The sequence below is a fragment of the Oncorhynchus mykiss genome, chromosome 22, assembly GCF_057628025.1.
Source record: "Oncorhynchus mykiss isolate SJ-2025 chromosome 22, ASM5762802v1, whole genome shotgun sequence".
NCBI classification, from domain to species: Eukaryota; Metazoa; Chordata; class Actinopteri; order Salmoniformes; family Salmonidae; genus Oncorhynchus; species Oncorhynchus mykiss.
In genome coordinates, this window is record NC_143043.1 from 2,439,845 (window position 1) to 2,460,867 (window position 21,023).

The window sequence follows — 21,023 nt, forward strand, 5'->3', positions numbered from 1 at the left end:
TCAAAAGCTTTATTTAAATCTATGCTTAAAATTATTTTATTTATCACATCTCTAATTGTATTAATTGTATCAGCAATATCTCTACCAGGCACACTATAATTATGTGTAGGTGCTATAATATAATTTAAAACTTGCTTCATTCTATTTGCCAGTATGTTAGCTAATACCTTATAATCTGAATTTAATAAAGTAATTGGCCTATTATTCTCCAGTTTCAATTTGCTCCCCTTATTTTTATATAAAATCGTTATCAGCCCTGTCACCATAGATTCTGAAACACTATTATTATCCTCCATATATTGATAAACTTCCAATAAAATAGGTGCTAAAAACATTCATATATTTTATAAAACTCTGCAATTATCCCATCTACTCCAGGACTCTTATTTACTTGTAAACCCTTAATCGCATCTTTAACTTCATTCACTGTTATCTTCCCATCACACATTTCTTTATCCTCTACATCAATTTGCACATCCACACTATCCAATATCTCCTTTACACACCCCTCATCCACCTCCCCTTTCTTAAATAAATCCTTATAAAAATTCTGCACTGTTTCTAATATCTCTACATAAACATTGACAACTTCACCCTTTACATTTTCAATCTTTCTAATATACACTGCTCAAAAAAATAAAGGGAACACTAAAATAACTCATCCTAGATCTGAATTAATGAAATATTCTTATTAAATACTTTTTTCTTTACACAGTTGAATGTGCTGACAACAAAATCACACAAAAATTATCAATGGAAATCAAATTTATCAACCCATGGAGGTCTGGATTTGGATTCGCACTCAAAATTAAAGTGGAAAACCATGACCTCCCTACAACGCCTGGGCATGCTCCTGATGAGATGGCGGATGGTCTCCTGAGGGATCTCCTCCCAGACCTGGACTAAAGCATCCGCCAACTACTGGACAGTCTGTGGTGCAACGTGGCGTGGCGTTGGTTGATGGAGCGAGACATGATGTCCCAGATGTGCTCAATTGGATTCAGGTCTGGGGAACGGGCAGGCCAGTCCATAGCATCAATGCCTTCCTCTTGCAGGAACTGCTGACACACTCCAGCGACATGAGGTCTAGCATTGTCTTGCATTAGGAGGAACCCAGGGCCAACCGCACCAGCATATGGTCTCACAAGGGGTCTGAGGATCTCATCTCGGTACCTAATGGCAGTCAGGCTAACTCTGGCGAGCACATGGAGAGACCTTCTTGCCACATCTCGCATTGATGTGCCATCCTGTATGAGCTGCACTACCTGAGCCACTTGTGTGGGTTGTAGACTCCGTCTCATGCTACCACTAGATTGAAAGCACCGCCAGCATTCAAAAGTGACCAAAACATCATCCAGGAAGCATAGGAACTGAGAAGTGGTCTGTGGTCACCACCTGCAGAACCACTCCTTTATTGGGGGTGTCTTGCTAATTGCCTATAATTTCCAGCTGTTGTCTATTCCATTTGCACAACAGCATGTGAAATTTATTGTCAATCAGTGTTGCTGCCTAAGTTGACAGTTTGATTTCACAGAAGTGTGATTGACTTGGAGTTACATTGTGTTGTTTAAGTGTTCCCTTTATTTTTTTGAGCAGTGTATGTTCTCCTCTGTTTATTCTTCTCTAATCCAAGAAAAAACTAAGTGCATTTCTCCCCCTCCAAAAAATACTTTGCTTAACTTCTTATAATAGCCCCCTTTACACTTATCTATTTCATATTTACTAAATGTTTCTTTCAACTCTAGAAACTTTTCTATATTATAATTAAGTTCACTGTCACACTTCCCCATTTCTTCTTCCAATTTAGCTCTCAACTCATTTTATTTTATTTTCATCCTACCCCTCAGTTTCCTTCCATATCTTATACTAAAAACTTTTATTTTTTCCTTAACCTTGTCCCACCATAAACACTTATCATTCTCTTTCTGCTTGTCCTCCATTTCACATGCTATCAAAGATTTAAGTTGTTTCCCATATTCCTCATCTTCTAAATACCCTGCATTATTACACCATATTCCACCCCCTGCTCTTTCCTTATCTAAGCCCACTAAAAATGTTAAACCTGCATGATCACTAAAAGTTGTAAAAACATACATAATATCCTTCATAAAATTCCTTAAACTTTCTTCTACTAAAAGCAGATCTATCCTTGTTTGTTTCAAATCCCCTAAAACCACCTGCCTTCTAGAAAATTATATTTTGTCTGGATTTTCCTCTCCACATATCAATCATTCCTTTTTCTAACATCATCTTCTTTAAAATCCCCCAGATTCATCTCTTCTAAAAAATAGCTCCTCTTGTCATATCCAGTCTATCCATTTTAACATTAAAATCCCCAACTACAATACAGTTTCCCTCACACCATTTTCCTAATTCTAAAAATAAATCTTTGCGCTCTATTTCAGTATTAGGCGCGTAAATATTTATAATTCTAAAAACCATATTCATGTATTCAAAATCTAGAATTAAAATCCTCCCATTATTATCATTATATATGTTTCACATTCTCTACCACATCCTCAATAAAATAGCAACACCACTTGAATTCCCCCTGCCATTGCTACAAAAATAAAATCTCTCCATATTTTTTTAACTTCTAAAATACATACAATGTGTTTCTTGAAGGCATAAAATATCAGAATTCTTCAGTTTTACTATTCTTTGGAATTTTTCCATTGTTCTTAAACCATTCACATTGATTGACATAAAATTAACCATTCCAATCAATTAAAAATATCTATATTTTCTCATTATCCTCTACCTATTGTCATGTTGCTTCCTTTTCTGTCCTTTTTCACCTCCACCGCCGCTTTCCTCTTCCTGTAGCCTCCCCTTGTTCTATCAATATTTTACATGTCATCTGAATCTGAAATGGACTCTAAATCCATCTCATCCAACCAACTCAAAATCTTCTTTCCTGTGCCTGTTGTGCTTCCTGTATCCATTTGTGTCTCCTGTATCGTTGTCAGCATCCCACTCCCCTCCACTTCACCTCCTTCCGAGGCACCCACATCGCTCGAGGTCCCCCCCAAAGTCTTTGAGTCCCCAGTCCTTGACTATGTGCCCAGACTGGATACACAGTCGACAAACCCTGACCTGCTTATCGTGTATTACTCGGAAATACTCTCCCTCCAGTGTCTCAAATTTTGTTGAATATGGCAACGATTGTACTGTTTCAGTGACTTTTACTTTACAGAATCTCGTCCCGTCCACAATCTCTGTACCTGGCCACCCTCCTTATTTCTGAGACAGCAGTTACACCCCAGCTACTCAGCTTATCCAGTATAACTTTGTCTTCGATGTATGCCGGAAGATTCATGAAAGATACAACTAGCCCAATGGCAATCATATCTCTCGCCATGATCCCTGTATCTGTAATCATTAAACCATCCATTAACCGATCTTTTCCTTTTCCATTTCGCATTGTAATTTCGTACTTTCTTTCTCCTTTCATTCTACATCCCACCACGTCCCCACACACCTCTTTAATCGAACGTAGTAACTCCATTGTTGTAACTTTATCTTCTCCCATCAACTCCAATGCCACCGTAAATTCTTTGCCATATTTCAGTCCTCCTTCATCTCCATGTTTCTTCCGTTGAGCATTTTCTTTGTCCTTGTCCATTCCATTAGTCATTGCCATGTTGTCCGTCATAGTAAACAAAAATGAGAACAAAAACTATCCCCCAAGCAGCAAAACTGCAAAGGGAGAAAAAAACGAAGCAAACTTAAACTTGTTCAAATGCAAAAATCTAAATGATACTTCAAAAAACGTTGAAAATAACCAAAAAAGCTCTCAAGCAAACACTTTCAAGCAAACAAACACTCACTCACGACTTAATCACCAACACCTGTCTCACTTTACAAACAGGAAGTGCTCACTCAGGCCGGTATGGCCGTAAGCAAGAAATTATCTCTTGGTGCACTATAGCAACTATAGCAACCAAGAGTGTCCAGTCCTGTAAAGGAACACCCCCCTGAAATAGAAAAATTAATGGGATCATATTGGCACCGTACGAAACATATACACGATGTACAATACCACTCAATTGGACGTCGTTTCATTCAAAGTTGATTGCAAATGCCATATGGCAAATGTAACACTGCAAAAATCCAATAGATGGCGAGTGCGCTCCACCGTAATTTTTCATATGTAACACAAGTCAAGACCCAAGAGTAAAATTTTGAAGATTTGACATTTTTTTCAAAAACGTATCACCCCCTTAAGTGCTGTCAATCAATATCAGTAACATACCAGTTACTGCCAATCAGAGCTGCAAGGGTCTGTCTGCCCGCCTATTGGCTCTTTTACCGTGGATAGACCACACTGCCTGAAGATGCTTTGGCTAAACTCAGTTGTGACTTAAAAAACAACGGACTCAGCTATGACTATCAAACTTTATCCAATCAAAATGTGTTGTTTTATAGTCTGCTGAGCTTCATGATCTACTTTTACATAATGATGTTAGGTAGCTAAGTAAGGGTAGGCCTAAAGCTCTCAAGAGAGTATGAGAGTTTAGGGAGGAGATAATTGCATTTCTCTGCAATTGCCGCCACAACAAACCCAACACATAATAGTGTAAATGCTTAATGAGGTGTTTGTAGCTGAGGTTTGTATTTTGAGTGGCATCAATCACTTGGGACTTAATTTGGGACTACAGGGGAGGGATAAAACAGTTATTGACATGATTGAAAGATTGACTGCTTTTCTTTTCTCTGATATCAGCCCCACCAAAACCTTTTCCCTACAGTGGGTAACTATAGAAGGCTGGATAATAGAAGGCAGAAAGGCAGAAAAATGGCAAACAAACATTGGCCAAGCTGTCAAGAGTTTTCAGTTAAACTGAAAGCAAACAAGATTTGATGAGTTTAGTTTCCCCACAAAGGAGATTTTTACATTTGTTTTATTTAACTTTGCAAGTCAGTTAAGAACAAATTATTATTCAATGACAGCCCCTGAACAGTGGGTTAACTGCCTTGTTCAGGGGCAGATTGTTACCTTGTCAGCTCGGGGATTTGATCTTGCAACCTTTCGGTTACTAGTTCAACGCTCTAACCACTAGGCTACCTGCCACCCCAAAGCAGTTTGTTAGGGACCCTTTCTATACTGATGCGGGGGAGATGTGTCTGCAAAATCTGACTTATTTTATTTTGTAAATATTTTCTTAACTCTATTTCTTGAACTGCATTGTTGGTTAAGGGCTTGTAAGTAAGCACCTGTTGTATTCGGCGTATGTGACAAATAAAACTTGATGTCGATTCGCACAAATCATTTCAAGAGACCAAAAAAACATTAGGCTATTCTGGTTTTCATTAAAAATGACTGACATGGCAGATTTAGACAGGACAAAAATTACAGATATGGTGTTTCGTGTTCGTGCACATAATTACATTACCCGACCTCCCCCAGTAAATCAAATCTCATCCGAATATTGTATAATACTGCCTGACCTTCAGTCAAGGCCGGTCTTTGCCGTTCTGCCCTCATAAGGATCGTCTCTATGACTATGAGGCTGAGTTGCAGCCTTCTATATTCGAGGAGACATAAAATGGAATTTACTGTTCACTTTCTGAAAAGATAAGATGTTTAAACCCTGACAGCTTTTAGGGAAGCACGTGACCTTCTGTTGTTGGACGAGTAGCCAGCAGCTGACGCATACATTTTTCTGTGTCAGTCAGGCCTCTGAGTGGAAAGGTCACTTTTGAAAGTACCATACTTTGATTCATAAGCACGTCTAAGATCGAATAATTTGCTAACAGCAACAGCTTTGTTGAAACAAGAAATATGATAAGAATACACAGAGATTAAAAAAATACAAATTTAACTTGTTGGGGATAGGGGGCAGTATTTTCACTTTGGATGAATTGCGTGCCAATAGTGAACTGCATCCTACTCTGTCCTAGATTGCTAATATAGTTCAGTGAGGTTGGATGGAGAGCATTTGTGAACAGCAGTTTTCAGTTCTTTCCACAGATTCTCGATTGGATTCAGGTCTGGACTTTGACTTGGCCATTCTAACACCTGGATATGTTTATTTTTGAACCATTCCATTGTAAATTTTGCTTTATGTTTTGGATCGTCTTGTTGGAAGACAAATCTCCGTCCCAGTCTCAGGTCTTTTGCAGACTCCATCAGGTTTTCTTCCAGAATGGTTCTGTATTTGGCTCCATCCATCTTCCCATCAATTTTAACTATCTTCCCTGTCCCTGCTGAAGAAAAGCAGGCCCAAACCATGATGCTGCCACCACCATGTTTGACAGTGGGGATGGTGTGTTCAGGGTGATGAGCTGTGTTGCTTTTACGCCAAACATAACGTTTTGCATTGTTGCCAAAAAGTTCAATTTTGGTTTCATCTGACCAGAGCACCTTCTTCCACATGTTTGGTGTGTCTCCCAGGTGGCTTGTGGCAAACTTTAAACGACACTTTTTATGGATATCTTTAAGAAATGGCTTTCTTCTTGCCACTCTTCCATAAAGGCCAGATTTGTGCAATATACGACTGATTGTTGTCCTATGGACAGTCTCCCACCTCAGCTGTAGATCTCTGCAGTTCATCCAGAGTGATCATGGGCCTCTTGGCTGCATCTCTGGTCAGTCTTCTCCTTGTATGAGCTGAAAGTTTAGAGGGACGGCCAAGTCTTGGTAGATTTGCAGTGGTCTGATACTCCTTCCATTTCAATATTATCGCTTGCACAGTGCTCCTTGGGATGTTTAAAGCTTGGGAAATCTTTTTGTATCCAAATCCGGCTTTAAACTTCTTCACAACAGTATCTCGGACCTGCCTGGTGTGTTCCTTGTTCTTCATGATGCTCTCTGCGCTTTTAACAAACCTCTGAGACTATCACAGTGCAGGTGCATTTATACGGAGACTTGATTACACACAGGTAGATTGTATTTATCATCATTAGTCATTTAGGTCAACATTGGATCATTCAGAGATCCTCACTGAACTTCTGGAGAGAATTTGCTGCACTGAAAGTAAAAGGGGCTGAATAATTTTGCACGCCCAATTTTTCAGTTTTTGATCTGTTAAAAAAGTTTGAAATATCCAATAAATGTCGTTCCACTTCATGATTGTGTCCCACTTGTTGTTGATTCTTCACAAAAAAATACAGTTTTATATCTTTATGTTTGAAGCCTGAAATGTGGCAAAAGGTCGCAAAGTTCAAGGGGGCCGAATACTTTCGCAAGGCACTGTATATGAAAATAACATCCTGAAGATTGATTCTCTACTTAGTTTGACCAGTTTATTCAACCTGGAATATATATTTTAGAAGTTTTCATCCGAGTTCTCCTGGACCAGCATCAGCTTTTGGGCACGTGAGCTGAAAGTGCTAGCAAATGCAGCTAATTGGACACTAGTATTGGACATTATGGAACAAAACAACAATTTATTGTGGAACTAGGACTCCTTGCACTGTATTCTGATGAAAGATCATCAAAGGTAAGGGAATATTTATGATGTAATTTCGTATTTCTGTTGACTCCAACATGGCGGAGAAATATATTTACGTCTGAGCGCTGTCTCAGAATATTGCATGGTAGGCTTTTTTCGTAACGTTTTTTAAAAATCTGACACAGCGGTTGCATTAAGAACCATCTTTAATTATATGTAGAACATGCATCTTTAGTCAAAGTTTATGATGAGTATTTCTGTTATCTGGCGTAGCTTTCTATAATTCCTCCGGATATTTGAGGCATTTCTGAACATGGCGTCAATGTAAACCGAGATTTGTGGATATAAATATGCATATTATCGAACAAAACATAAATGTATTGTGTAACATGTCATATGAGTGTCATCTGATGAAGATTTTCAAAAGGTTAGTGATTCATTTTATCTCTAATCCTGCTTTTGTGACTATCTTTGGCTGGGAAAAATGGCTGTTTTTTTATTTATTTGGTTATTTGGTATATGTTGTGTTTTCGCTGTAAAACATTTTAAAAATCGGACATGGGTAGATGAACAAGATGTTTATCTTTCATTTGCTGTATTGGACTTGTATGAAAGTTAAATATTTCTAAAGAATATTTTTGAATTCCCTGCGCCACCTTTTCAGCTGAATGGGGGGGGGGGGGAGTTCCCCTAGGGGATCGCCTTGCCATAGACTGGTGATTTTATCAGTGTGAATCAGATCGAAATTATGTTATTGACATCGAATTGTTTAATATACTCATTTGTAGTGTTGTATAGGTCTATGAATTGGGTTGTTATTATACAAATTATGTTCTGGCCTGCCGACTATTAGCTCAGAAAAAATTTGGCCCGAGGCCAAACCTAGTTGCCGACCCCTGATCTAATGCATTGTTTACATCTGGTGGCCTACTGTATACAGGAATTCATTGGCACAAAACTTGTCGTCCTTAGCAGACACAAAAATAAAAACATTAGTAGTTATTGCATTGTGCTAGTCAATTATTACAGAGAACAATCACTTTATGGAGCCCCTGTCCTGCTATCAGCCTGTGATGTGTGTGTTGTAAAGTGCCTTGCTGATGGGCACAACGGCAATAGGTAGTATACGGGGATATTGAAGCCCGGTGGGTTACCGGCTTCAATGTCCCTGTGCCCTACCTACTGCTGTTTTGCCTTTGAGCAAGGGACTTCACCCCTAAGTGCTCCAGGTGCTCTGCTCTGCCACAGCCCGTGCTGCTCCCAGCCTGTGACCAACAGGCAAAATAGTTACAGACATCTACGCACTATGAGACTGTTTTTGTAGAAACTGACACACCCCTGGATGCTGACACATAATCAACATTTTTAAAACACTGAAAAATCCCCTCAAATCAACTCAGGGTTTGGCCAAAAATGTGATCTAATGCATTGTATACATCTGGGGACTTACTGTAAAAGAAAGCTTACAGGAAATGCCATAGGTGTAACATTTAGTTTTGAACATCCTATTCTGGTCAGATGCAGGACTGAACTTTTCAGGAGAAGCGCAATACTCTCATTAGTTGGGCTACCTAAATGAGCCCACAAGAGCCTAACTACTGAGTTCTTATTGCTAATGTTTTTATTTAATATATTTGAATGTATTGTATATTTAGTATGCAACAAGTGCACTGCATTCCAGTGCAATTGATGTTAGACTATAAATGTGTATTTGTTAAAGTGAAATAGTAAATGTGAAAATAGAAACTCATATTGATCTATGACTTTAGTAAAGTTCTTACCATAGGTTTTGGGCTGGACGACACATCAGCTTTGATGACCTGAAATAAGTGAACCAAGACAACAATTAGACATCAATTACATCTTGGTAGTTAAGAGACACTGTCTGCATTACAACATATTGCATGACAGGGTAGTGAATTGCTCATCATCCTGGCTCTTCCAAGATGGGTGGTAATTTCATCTAGCATCTTAAAAAAAAAGTTCCTCACCTGTGTTGTCCATGGCCAGTCAGAATCACCGTAACTATAAGTCAACTCTTCGCCAACTACAATATCTCGAGTCGCGAAGAGGCACAAGTGTGGCTCATCGTTTGCTTGTATGGCCTTCATTTTGAGATTGTGTCTTTTGTGATCATCATTAACGAGTCTCCCAAGGGAGGAGTCCTCTTCAGATGCATCAATGCTGCATAGAAACATAACATGTCACAGTTTAATGAAGATATTGCAGCACAGGGTTTATATTTCAGAAAAGGGACAGAAAAGTCCCAAGCATTTACATCTGCTAACCATGTGTATGTGACAAATACATTTTGATTTGATTTGAAAGTCCCTAACGCGTTGTTTAAAAAAGGAGTGCAGATGCTCTGATAGCGAACCAGTTGGTTTGAAGACTAATATTTTTCCTCACTGTTTAGGTCAGGGACAAGGTCAAATTAGGATCTTGGCCTGAGACAGACCTACAGTGCATACTGTGCCACCAACCATTAAAATGTCTGTCTCCATTTGAATGTTGTTGCTTTTTTAAGATCTCAAAAGGTAGTAATGTGTTTATTTTGTTCTCATCAATCCTACTTACCACCATGTTCTTCCTTTCCATTGAAAATAAACACCTTTTCAGAATGATTGTACTGATTAGCTCGTACCTCGCTCTCCTGTTGTGTAAGCAATTCACCTCGGTACTCCACAACAAAGTCTCCTTTGGATATGAATTCAGTGGCAAAAACTCCTCGTCCTTAGCAGACAAAAAATACAAACATTAGGAGATATTGCATTATGCTTGTCAATTATTACAGAGAATAATCCACTCTGGTCACATGATCACCCCATTCAACTTGCCAAGCTTCTCCAAAAACAACTGCTCCTATAAAGTGACCTCACACTGTCTAAAAGTGATCCCACACATATCACCGCTAATCAAAATGAGGTGCAGGTGTGCAGCAGGGGGTTTGGGGGGGGGAGGGGGGAGATGCACTGATCTGTCTGTTTCAAGAGGCTAGATTCAGTTGTCACTCTTACTTTGTCTTCTAAACTAATGATTCGTTTTCAAGGTGGGCCTTTTCAGGTGGAAGGAGATTTCAGATGGAGCATCATGTGACTGTAGTGAACCTTTAAGAATCCTATGACCATAATACAAAGACATGGCAAACTATTCCTTAAAACCTTTTTCCTGGGTGACTGTGCCCATATATCCCAATTCACTGTTTCCCACTAACCTCTAAAATATAGGACTGTCAGAAATATATTCAATATTCACCTCACCTTTAAAGATATTGGTAAAACGCTGGTAAAGTACTGGTTTATCAATGTTTGATCTTATGTGATGCTCTGCATCCTCCATGGGCCGGAGCAGTCTGGAAGATCTCTCCATCAGGCCAACTCAAATCTATCCTTAATCTGTGGAATAAAGCAGACATTATAAACTGGGTAGTTTGGGTCCTGGATGTTGATTGGCTGAAACTCTGGTATATTTAAGCAATAAGGCACCTCGGGGGTTTGTGGTATATGGCCAATATACCACGGCTAAGGGCTGTAACCAGGCACTCCGCGTTGCCTCTTGCATAAGAACAGTCCCCAGCCGTTCCTTACTGTATGAATATACTTTTGTACAATTTTTTTTTTTTACTTGTGCATAAGGAACATGATTTGTCCATTTGCAATATGATTTCATAGGAAGTCAAAAGTCAGAGTCAAAAGTCACTTTTTTGGGGCCAAATGCCATAAGAAATTTGACATGCTCAAAAATCCTGCAGAAATGCAAAATTGACTGGCCTGATGAACTCGGGATGGCTGGGCAGTAATTGTGGTTCCTTTCCATCACTCGTTGTGTTGATTTCATCATGTCCATTTGGTGATGTTTTTTCACTATAGAATCATATTGCAAATGCACGTGCATTTGCAATATGTTTCAATGGGCATGTACCATCACGAATTTGGCATGCTCAAAAATCCTGCAGAAATGCAAAATTGACTGGCCTGATGAACACAGGAAGACCGGGCATTGATAGTGGGTCTTCTCCATCGCTCGTTGTGTTGATTTCATTATGTCCATTTGTTTATGTTTTCTCACTTTTGCAAAGTCACTGTGCATTTGCAATATGGTTCAATGGGCTGCAGGAATGCGAAATTGACTGGCCCGATGAACTCGGGATGGCTGGGCAGTGGTTCTGGTTCCTCTCAATCGCTCGTTAGGGTTGATTTCAGAATGTCACTTTGGTGATGGTACCTCACTGTTTAACTTCTTCGATATAGGGGGCGCTCTTTTAATTTTTGGATAAAAAAACGTTCCCGTTTTAAACAAGATATTTTGTCACGAAAAGATGCTCGACTATGCATATAATGGACAGCGTTGGAAAGAAAACACTCTGACGTTTCCAAAACTGCAAAGATATTATCTGTGAGTGCCACAGAACTGATGCTACAGGCGAAACCAAGATGAAATTTCAAACAGGAAATGCCCCAGATTTTGAAGGCGCTGTGTTCCAATGTCTCCTTATATGGCTGTGAATGCGCAAGGAATGAGCCTACACTTTCTGTCGTTTCCCCAAGGTGTCTGCAGCATTGTGACGTATTTGTAGGAATATCATTGGAAGATTGACCATAAGAGACTACATTTACCAGGTGCTCGCTAGGTGTCCTCCGTTGCAATTATTGCGTAATCTCCAGCTACGTGCATTTTTCCATTTGCTTCGGAGGAGAAACCCAACTGCCAAGAATGACTTATCATCGAATAGATATGTGAAAAACACCTTGAGGATTGATTCTAAACAACGTTTGCCATGTTTCTGTCGATATTATGGAGTTAATTTTGAAAAAAGTTTGGCGTTGTAATGACTGAATTTTCGGGGGGTTCTCTTAGCCAAACGTGATGAACAAAACGGACCGATTTCTTCTACACAAATAATCTCTTTGGAAAAACTGAACATTTGCTATCTAACTGAGAGTCTCCTCATTGAAAACATCCGAAGTTCTTCAAAGGTAAATTATTTTATTTGAATGCTTTTCTTGTTTTTGTGAAAATGTTGCCTGCTGAATGCTAGGCTTAAACATATTGCAAGTGGACAAGAGTCACCAGCAAGTCACCGTCCATCAGTCAATTAGATATCATTCTGACACCAAACTGATACAAACTGACACCAAACCCACTTTTTCCAACTCGTTTAGTAGTCAACTATCACATACTACAGAGATGGCCCAAAATTCACAACGCATTCTATTCAAACCATAATAAAAACGTAAAACACGTAGTTACGTTCCAGCTGCGGGTCCAGTTCAGATGTCATGTGTAGGCCTAGCTGAGACGACCCCGAATCCCGAGTTTCGTCTGGATAGGTCCTTTGGTGCCCGAGTAAAACCCTAATTGGTGCTGAAAATCCACTTTTTTCCATGCCTTGCTATGGGATCCTTGAATGAGCTATCGGACAGAAACGTTGGTGTCCGTCTCTATGGGCCGAGCCGGTTTCAATGCACCTAGTCTTGTGTCTCTCAGACTTTTCTAAATGTCGTCATTTTCGTAATGGTCAAAATGAATTGAAGTCATTGCAAATGTACGAGGCTGTTTCTCGGTCTGAGAAGCTTCTAGAGCCACCTAACTCACCACGCACTATCGACCTGAGGTCTAGAACAGGTTTCTAAAGTTTCGGAACTCTAGGTCTGACGGTTCTTTTTTAGCTCGAACAAAGCTAACTATTGCAGGCACTGTCTGTCTCTACGCACCCCAAAACGTCCCTCCTTCCAAGTTGTGTGTCTGTGTGATTTAGTTTTCCTTTGAAATTTTATGGGAAAAATGACTGATTTACAATTCATGGGGGTTGCCTAATCACACATATAAAGTTTTGGACAGATCTGACTTTTTTAACCCTTCGAAACAGCCCCTGTGACACCAATTATGGCACTTCCGGTTGGCACAGGAAGCTATAAATCAACACATACCCTCATTGGGGTATGCTTTTACAGAATCCTGAGTTTTAAGTCCTTACGTGATTCACACAGGGTTGAATGCACTATTTCTATCAAACTGCAGGTAAGGTATGGATATACACTTTTAGGGTGATTTTAACCACTTCCGGTTGGTCCAGGAAGCTTAGAATCAACACAGGTAGACCTCATAGTGTCCTGATGGACTGTCATCGAAGACAGGTTCATAAGGCATTCATAACCCACATAGGCTTCAGGTTGACTTTAGAGGAGCAGGCAATGTATTCCTATGGGGAGTGATGTCATTGTAATCTGTGAGATCAAAAACCCCTGTTTTACTGCTATGGGTTAATGCCACATGGTCAAGGTTAGGCTTGCACAGATCGGGAGGACCTCAGGAATGTACCTGAGGTCGAATTGTGCTTCTCACCCTAACGGTTGTCTCACTGTCACCCAAAAGCAAATTACATTTAGTGCCAGGCTTCATTTTGGGCCTACTTTTTCTCATGGTCGCTGTGCTAAGACCGAGCGAGCTATGGTCAAGCGGGGCGTCTCGTTGAACTCGGCACGGCCTAGAGATTATGGATATGCCATTGCAGACTCTGTGTGTCTTTAAGCACCGCACTGTGTCACTCCATCCTTGCTGTGTGTGTGTGTGTGTGTATGTGAGAGAGCTTTTCTTTGACATCTCTTTAGAGAAAGACCGATTTACAGTTCATGAGGGTTGCCTAATCACACATATGAAGTTTTGGAAAGATGGGACTTTTTAACCCTTCGAAACAGACACTGTGACCCAATTAAAGGCACTTCCGGTTGGCACGGGAAGCTATAGGTAAACACATATCTTGCTCGTTGAACTCGGCACGGCCTAGGGATTATGGTAATGTCATTGCCTGCTCTCTGTGTCTTTAAGCACCGCACTTTGTCACTCCATCCTTCCTGTGTGTGTGTGAGGGAGCTTTTCTTTGAGATCTGTTGGGAGAAATGACTGATTTACAGTTCAGGAGGGTTACCTAGTCACACATATGAAGTTTTGGAGAGATGTGACTTTTCTAACCCTTCAAAACAGACAGTGTGACCCAATTAAAGGCACTTCCGGTTGGCACAGGTAGCTATAGGTAAACACATGTCTTGACTGAGGTAGCCTCTTACAGAATCCTGAGTTTTAAGTCTTTAAGTTAAGAATTGACTGATCTACACAGGGTTGAATGCAGTGATTTTCATAATGACAGGTTATGTGTTTAAAAACACTTTTAGGGTGATTCAGTTCTCTCACTGTCACCCAAAAGCAAATGACATTTAGGGCTAGGCTTCATTTTGGGCCTACTTTTTCTCATGGTCACTGCGCTTAGACCGAGCGAGCTACGGTCAAGCGGGATATCTCGTTGAACTCGGCACGGCCTAGAGATTACGGTGATGCCATTTGTTATTTTTTTTGTGTTTATTTCAGCCTGTCTGTGTAAGTTTCTAGTTCAAATTGTGCTTCCTGAACAGCAGTAGTACAGTCTACAGCAGGACTTTATTGTTAATTTCACTTTTGTTTATTATCTACTTAATTTGCTTTGCCAATGTAAACATATGATTCCCATGCCAATAATGCCTAAATATTTTTTCCTACCTTCACAGACAACAACACAAGACAGTGAATGTTTAACACTTACAAATTAAGAGACTAACTAAATATAAACCTTAAAGAAAGCACAACACCAAAAATTACTCAACTAGTTATTTAATAAAACAGAACAAACCTTTACATTATAAAGAATCACACCAAAATAGAACATTTAACAGACAGTTAGACTAAATTACACACATTTTACACTTCTAAAATTTAAACAAGCACACCAAAATTGAAAATCAAACCAAACAAAATCAGAACAGTGTAAATGTGAGAGTCTATAACAATCTATATGACTATTTGGAAGAGGAAGTCTTGTTGTAGGTCGGCTCCCCTTCCTTCGAGCTGCATCAGGGGTCCCCTCCTCTCTTTTGCACCTTCTCCTGCAGCTTTAACCTCCTTGAGGCAATGGCATTTTTTAGTTGCATCCCTTTTGATGTGACAATGGGGGAATGGTGGGGCGACTTGAGCTTCACTTTGAGGGGTGAGACTAGCATGGGGCTGATGGCGACCACCGTGCGGCGCGTGCAGATGCTCCGCTTCCTCTTTGGGGTAAGTTCCATCTCCACCTGAGGATTGGTCACCTTGGAGGGTGTCTCCTGACAGAGCAAACACAAGAAATTAGATATATCTCAGAATTCACACTTGACTGTTACATAGTTTACAAGTACATTTTGATAATCGAATGTGTCCTGTCAGAATAGCTGATCTTACTGGAGGTTGTCTGGCCATCTGTTCCTCATCTTCATCCTCTTCCGAGTCCCCGGCGGACGTGCCAGACTCCTGGTACATAACCTTGGTCTCTTCAGGGGTGGTGCTCCCGTCGGAGAGGGAGGCATCCTCTCTCACCTTCTGCTTTCTTTCTCCTGAGGTGGAGGGCTGGTTCTCTGCGATGACGGTGTTATCTTCCCCCTTCAGTGCAGCCTCAAAGAGTGCCCTGGTTTCATTTGCTTGGGTTGGATTTAAATTCATGGCATAATATTTGTCTGCCGTCTGGATGTTGTGGCACATGAAGTTGGCCACCCTTTCCCTGTCAACCTTTGGGAGCATGTTTTTTTTACCTGTAAGACACACACACACACAAATATATGATATTATTGATATTACTTCAGACAACAATAGAATAGGATCTTACAATAATTAGATTCCTATCTAATCTGACCTACATGAGTGACAATGGAGGTCCTCAGGTCAGTGAACGAAGGACATTCGGGCAGACCCATCTCCTTCCACACCTCCCTCAGGTAGGCAGGCAGGTTCTTCATCTGAGTGTTTGTGGAATTGAAAAAGAAGTGCTGGGCCTTCTTTCCCCCTAAGAGACAGTGCTTGAATTTGAGGAAGTCGGAAAACCAACTGTACTACTCCTTTGTCAGCGACATCTGGACCATACCGTACTCCCGATTTGTTTTGTGTTCCCCCACCTAATAGAAATTGAACAGAGAAAAAACACAAAAAAACACATTACACTCCTGCGACTGCAATTGTTTCCAAAGATAACCAACCAAGCAAACAAACAAATAAACACAGCCAGCTGTATTTCATAGACTTACATTGATCAGATACACCCCAGACTGGTCACATTTTGCCTCCTCCACCTCTTTCATCAACATGTTTTTATATAGGCCTGGTCTGTGGCCGTATATGGATGTAAAGTAGGCACACAGGTACCCATAAAACCGGTACTGATTCCTCTGTGTCCTTGTTTCTTCCAATGTTTCTGTGAACATGAAAATAAAAAAGGCAGCTTCATAATCCCACTCCATAATGCATTCTATACATCTCTGACGTCTAAAAGTGTGTAAAAACAGTGACTTCACAGATTGAGAAAAACTTACTCTGTCACGTTCTGACCTCTATTTCCTTTGTGTTGTATTTATTTAGTATGGTCAGGGCGTGAGTTGGGTGGGCAGTCTGTGTTTGTTTTTCTATGTTGTGGGGCAGTTCTATGTTTTCGGCCTAGTATGGTTCTCAATCAGAGGCAGGTGTCATTAGTTGTCTCTGATTGAGAATCATACTTAGCCTGGGTTTCACTGTGTGTTTGTGGGTGATTGTTCCTGTCTTTGTGTTTGCACCAGATCGGGCTGTTTTGAGTTCTCACGTTTCTTGTTTTCGTTAGTTTGTTCATGTATAGTGTCTTCATTAAAATACAATGAACAACCACCACGCTGCGTTTTGGTCCGCCTCTACTTCACAACAAGAGAACCGTTACATACTCAGCACTTGAGGGATTTTTGCCTTGGCAAGAGACTGGCACTCCAGCAGGCTCTTTTTGGACACCACCTTGCCTTCCTTGCTGTCCTTCACCTTTACCTGGTGAAGGGAAACTGGTCGTCTCATGGACTTGCTAATGCCCTTCATCAACCGGTTGATCCCCCTCCATTGGTTCACGGTCAGCCGGCAGCCAGGTGGAGGGGTCTCCTCAGAATATTTAAGAAATGCACCAATAGTCAAGGTGTAGTGGTTGACTGTGGTGATTGCCTTGTTCTTCTGGAGGAATTGAACCCATCTAAAAACACACACACACACAAATCATACAATCAAATACTGTATTGTTGGTTAATGCTTGTGAGGCTAGAGATAAAAAATAATTCTGCTTACTTCCTTATTTTGTCATGGTCTGTCAGGAAAATGAGAGAGGACTGGTAGGTCTCATTCTTCGCCATGTAGTTTAAAAATTGCGACACCCTCTTGACCTTTGAGGCACAATTTTCACTCAGCTTATAATTTGGATTAGGGCCCTCACAGGTCTTCCTGAATCCCTCGATAAACACACCTAATCAAAAAAACATAACATTTTAGACTATAATTACAATCTCATGAGGCTACTGTCACGAACCGGCTCAAAGCCCGTAACAAAGGGAGACAACGTGGAGATAAGGAGTAACAAAATATATTTATTAACTAAAGCAACTAAGGAAAATATACAATGATGTGTGTAATCAGTAATCAGTAGCGTAAGTGAGTGTTTTGCATGCATGAATGTGATAATGCAGGGTGTTGAAAGGTGTCAAAGCAAACAAACAGAAAGTCAACAAGAACCACAACACAATCTACAAATGTCTGCATGGAGAGAGTCTCCTCCATGAATGGGGAAGGGGTGTATTTATCCTGGGAAACACCTGGGCCCAGGTGTTTCCCATGTAGCTGACGACCCTCTCAACTCCGCCCACCGGCATCCTAATAAGAAAGGAAACAAGAACAAAGACAAAATACGGCAGACAGAGTGGGAGGGTCGTCACATTCCCCCCCATAAAACCGGGGACCAACAAGGACCCCGGAACAACATACCAGCCCCTGCAGTCCCAAATTGGTGAGGGGTTATGTGTTCACACTTACAATTTTGCCCCAGCCAACCTCCTCCCCAAACCTCAGCAACCTTTGCGCATAGGAAGCAATATTTAAGAGGAAAGAAGAACACAAGACCAGGAGGGAACAGACAGGAAAGATAGAACATGACAACCCCAACCAATGGTCAGTCACGTAAACATTCAGGAACATGGCACAAAAGACCACAACAGCTACAAACTCCAACGAAAAGAACATCAGGGTCCTTCTTAATTTTTTACAACTCCCAACGATTCCTAGTCACTTCCAACGATTCATAGTCACTTCCAACAATTCATAGTCACTTCCAACGAAACAGAATTTCACTCATTTCAATCATTTAACCTTGTAGTGTTCAGCGATCTTCAACAGCTGTTCTTTAGTACCTAATTCTAACAGTTCCTCTGATGAAAGCGAATGAACTTGTCTACATGACACCATAGTCATAAGTAAATAATCTTGCTCAACCCCTCTGCTGAGCACATCAGACCACAACCAGAGAAATGACAATCACCCTGAGCACCACAGAAGAGAGATGAGATACAGAGCTTCCCCAAAACCTACAATAACTCAACCCTAGTCTTCATGCAGATTTGCGGTGGGTATTTACGCACTGTAGCCCGCTGGCAAGGAAATAGAACTCCCCAGCATGCTGGCAAATTCCACCAAGCCACGGATGTGCCCCCGAGACAACTGCTCAGTCCACAGACACCACACAAAAATAACAAACATTTAACCATGCCCAACATGTCCAAAATTGAAACACGTCGCTAAGCCTATCAGGGGAAAAGGCTATAGCTCCAGGTAGCAAGTTCCACTACCCTACACAAATCTCCTACCGAGGTACACAGCCGATTTACTCACCTCCTCAGACTGATGTCCCAACAGAAAGTAGAACAAACGTTTCCAGGCTAGGCAGGGCCTGGAAACTAACCATTATACTCTCTCCAACACAGCACACAATCCAAACAAAGGCAACCAATACTGGGCCTATTAAACTCAACCACAATATGCAAACCAAACACGTACCTCCACAGTCTCCCAAACCAATAGTTCAAATATCCCGGATGAGCTCCCACTTGTCACGAACCGGCTCAAAGCCCGTAACAAAGGGAGACAACGTGGAGATAAGGAGTAACAAAATATATTTATTAACTAAAGCAACTAAGGAAAATATACAATGATGTGTGTAATCAGTAGCGTAAGTGAGTGTTTTGCATGCATGAATGTGATAATGCAGGGTGTTGAAAGGTGTCAAAGCAAACAAACAAAAAGTCAACAAGAACCACAACACAATCTACAAATGTCTGCATGGAGAGAGTCTCCTCCAAGAATGGGGAAGGGGTGTATTTATCCTGGGAAACACCTGGGCCCAGGTGTTTCCCATGTAGCTGACGACCCTCTCAACTCCGCCCACCGGCATCCTAATAAGGAAGGAAACAAGAACAAAGACAAAATACGGCAGACAGAGTGGGAGGGTCGTCACACTACATGAATCAGTCAGGAGGTTTATCATATCCTTTTCAAACACAAACTCTTGTAACTATTTGAAGAAACAGTACTTACTCATAGCAGAGCCCGGGAAGATGAGTTTGCAGCTAGATCCGGACACTGTAGGCTCCTCTCTCTGGTCCCCTGAACCTGTAGCTTGGTCCTGCTCCTCTTGCTTTGTGTCTGACTCTGCCTGAAAGTTGAGGGCCTTCACCATGCCAATCCCCATCTGCCTTTTCAGCAGCTGGTACTTCTTCCTCACCCTTTGCAGATCAGAGATCAACTTCAGGTTGTCCTCTTTAATGGATTTGTTGGTCTCACTTCTTGTATGCAGTGCCTCATCCCTCTCTTGCACAGCTTTTTTCAGTCTCAGGATTGGTGCATGGCAGTGGCAGGAATCCTCTTTGCAGTCCACTTCCTCTTCTGCTTCTGTAGGTGAACATAACATTTCCTCCTCCTCCTCTTCTTTCCTTACAGTCTCCACAATATCGAAATCTGTCGCCATAGGGATGGCAGGGGTCGATGCCCTCAACACCGCCAGCCTCTCCATCGTCAGCCGTCTCCTAAGGTCCTCTAAAACCTGTCTCCTCTGTGCTCTGTTGAGCTCTGAGTGGGAGTCTATATGCCGGTCTAGTCTGCTAAGATGTGTGGAGCATCCTGACACTGGACACTGCACCTGCCTGACATTAACGCGGCCCGACTGCCACTTACAGAGGAGTACCCTCTCCGCACTAAGGTGCTGACTGAAGCCAATCACACCCTTATAGCATATTGGACATGAGCGCACTGGAGCCATCTATACTATTCTATACTATTCTATTCTATTGAAAAGGGAAATAATAGTAAATAAAAAAACTTAACACAATCCCTTAAGCAATAAAGAAAGTACAGTGCTTCTGGCTGCTTAATTGATACTCATAAATATACATGAAACCACTCCTCACCACTCTAGAATGCTCATCTCCTTGTCAGCTCAAAGTGAAATGCAGCCTATTAGAAACAAATCACTCTTCTCATTTTAAACGCTCCCCAAACTCCTCCCTCTCTCTCTGTCAGCACATGATCAAACTCTGTGTTTTTCCATTTGAGAATGCTCAGGATGAGGCCCCTACTCTGCTTGTAGTCAAATACATTCTATTATAGAAAATACTCCCCAAACTACTATTTTGTCATCTCATAGTCAAATTCTCTATTTTCCCATTAAAAACAATCACATTGATGAGACTACTTTTTTAAAATGGCCCCTATGCTCAGACCAAGTGAGCTACATGAGATTAC

The 21,023-nt window shown here is 41.0% G+C and overlaps 1 protein-coding gene across 3 annotated transcripts; it reads right to left on the minus strand.

Annotated features, from left to right (window-relative positions):
- Window positions 1-15,031: 15,031 nt before the first annotated feature.
- LOC149972761 (uncharacterized) lies at window positions 15,032-20,794 on the minus strand. 3 transcript variants are annotated; one of them, XM_090216404.1, is made up of 7 exons: window positions 19,821-20,794; window positions 17,529-17,703; window positions 17,144-17,436; window positions 16,481-16,647; window positions 16,097-16,351; window positions 15,645-15,991; window positions 15,032-15,529 (listed from the first exon to the last, which is right to left on the minus strand). In XM_090216404.1, the coding sequence occupies exons 1-5, from the start codon at window positions 20,539-20,541 to the stop codon at window positions 16,289-16,291; spliced, it is 1,419 nt and encodes a 472-aa protein (XP_090072530.1). In that variant the 5' UTR covers window positions 20,542-20,794; the 3' UTR covers window positions 15,032-15,529; window positions 15,645-15,991; window positions 16,097-16,288. The 3 variants fall into 3 exon arrangements, with proteins under 3 accessions (XP_090072530.1, XP_090072531.1, XP_090072532.1); XM_090216405.1 differs by having other exon boundaries at window positions 17,241-17,436; window positions 19,821-20,685; XM_090216406.1 differs by lacking the exons at window positions 15,032-15,529; window positions 15,645-15,991; window positions 16,097-16,351; ... (1 more) ...; window positions 17,144-17,436; window positions 17,529-17,703 and adding an exon at window positions 19,535-19,678 and having other exon boundaries at window positions 19,821-20,685.
- Between the last annotated feature and the right edge of the window lie 229 nt (window positions 20,795-21,023).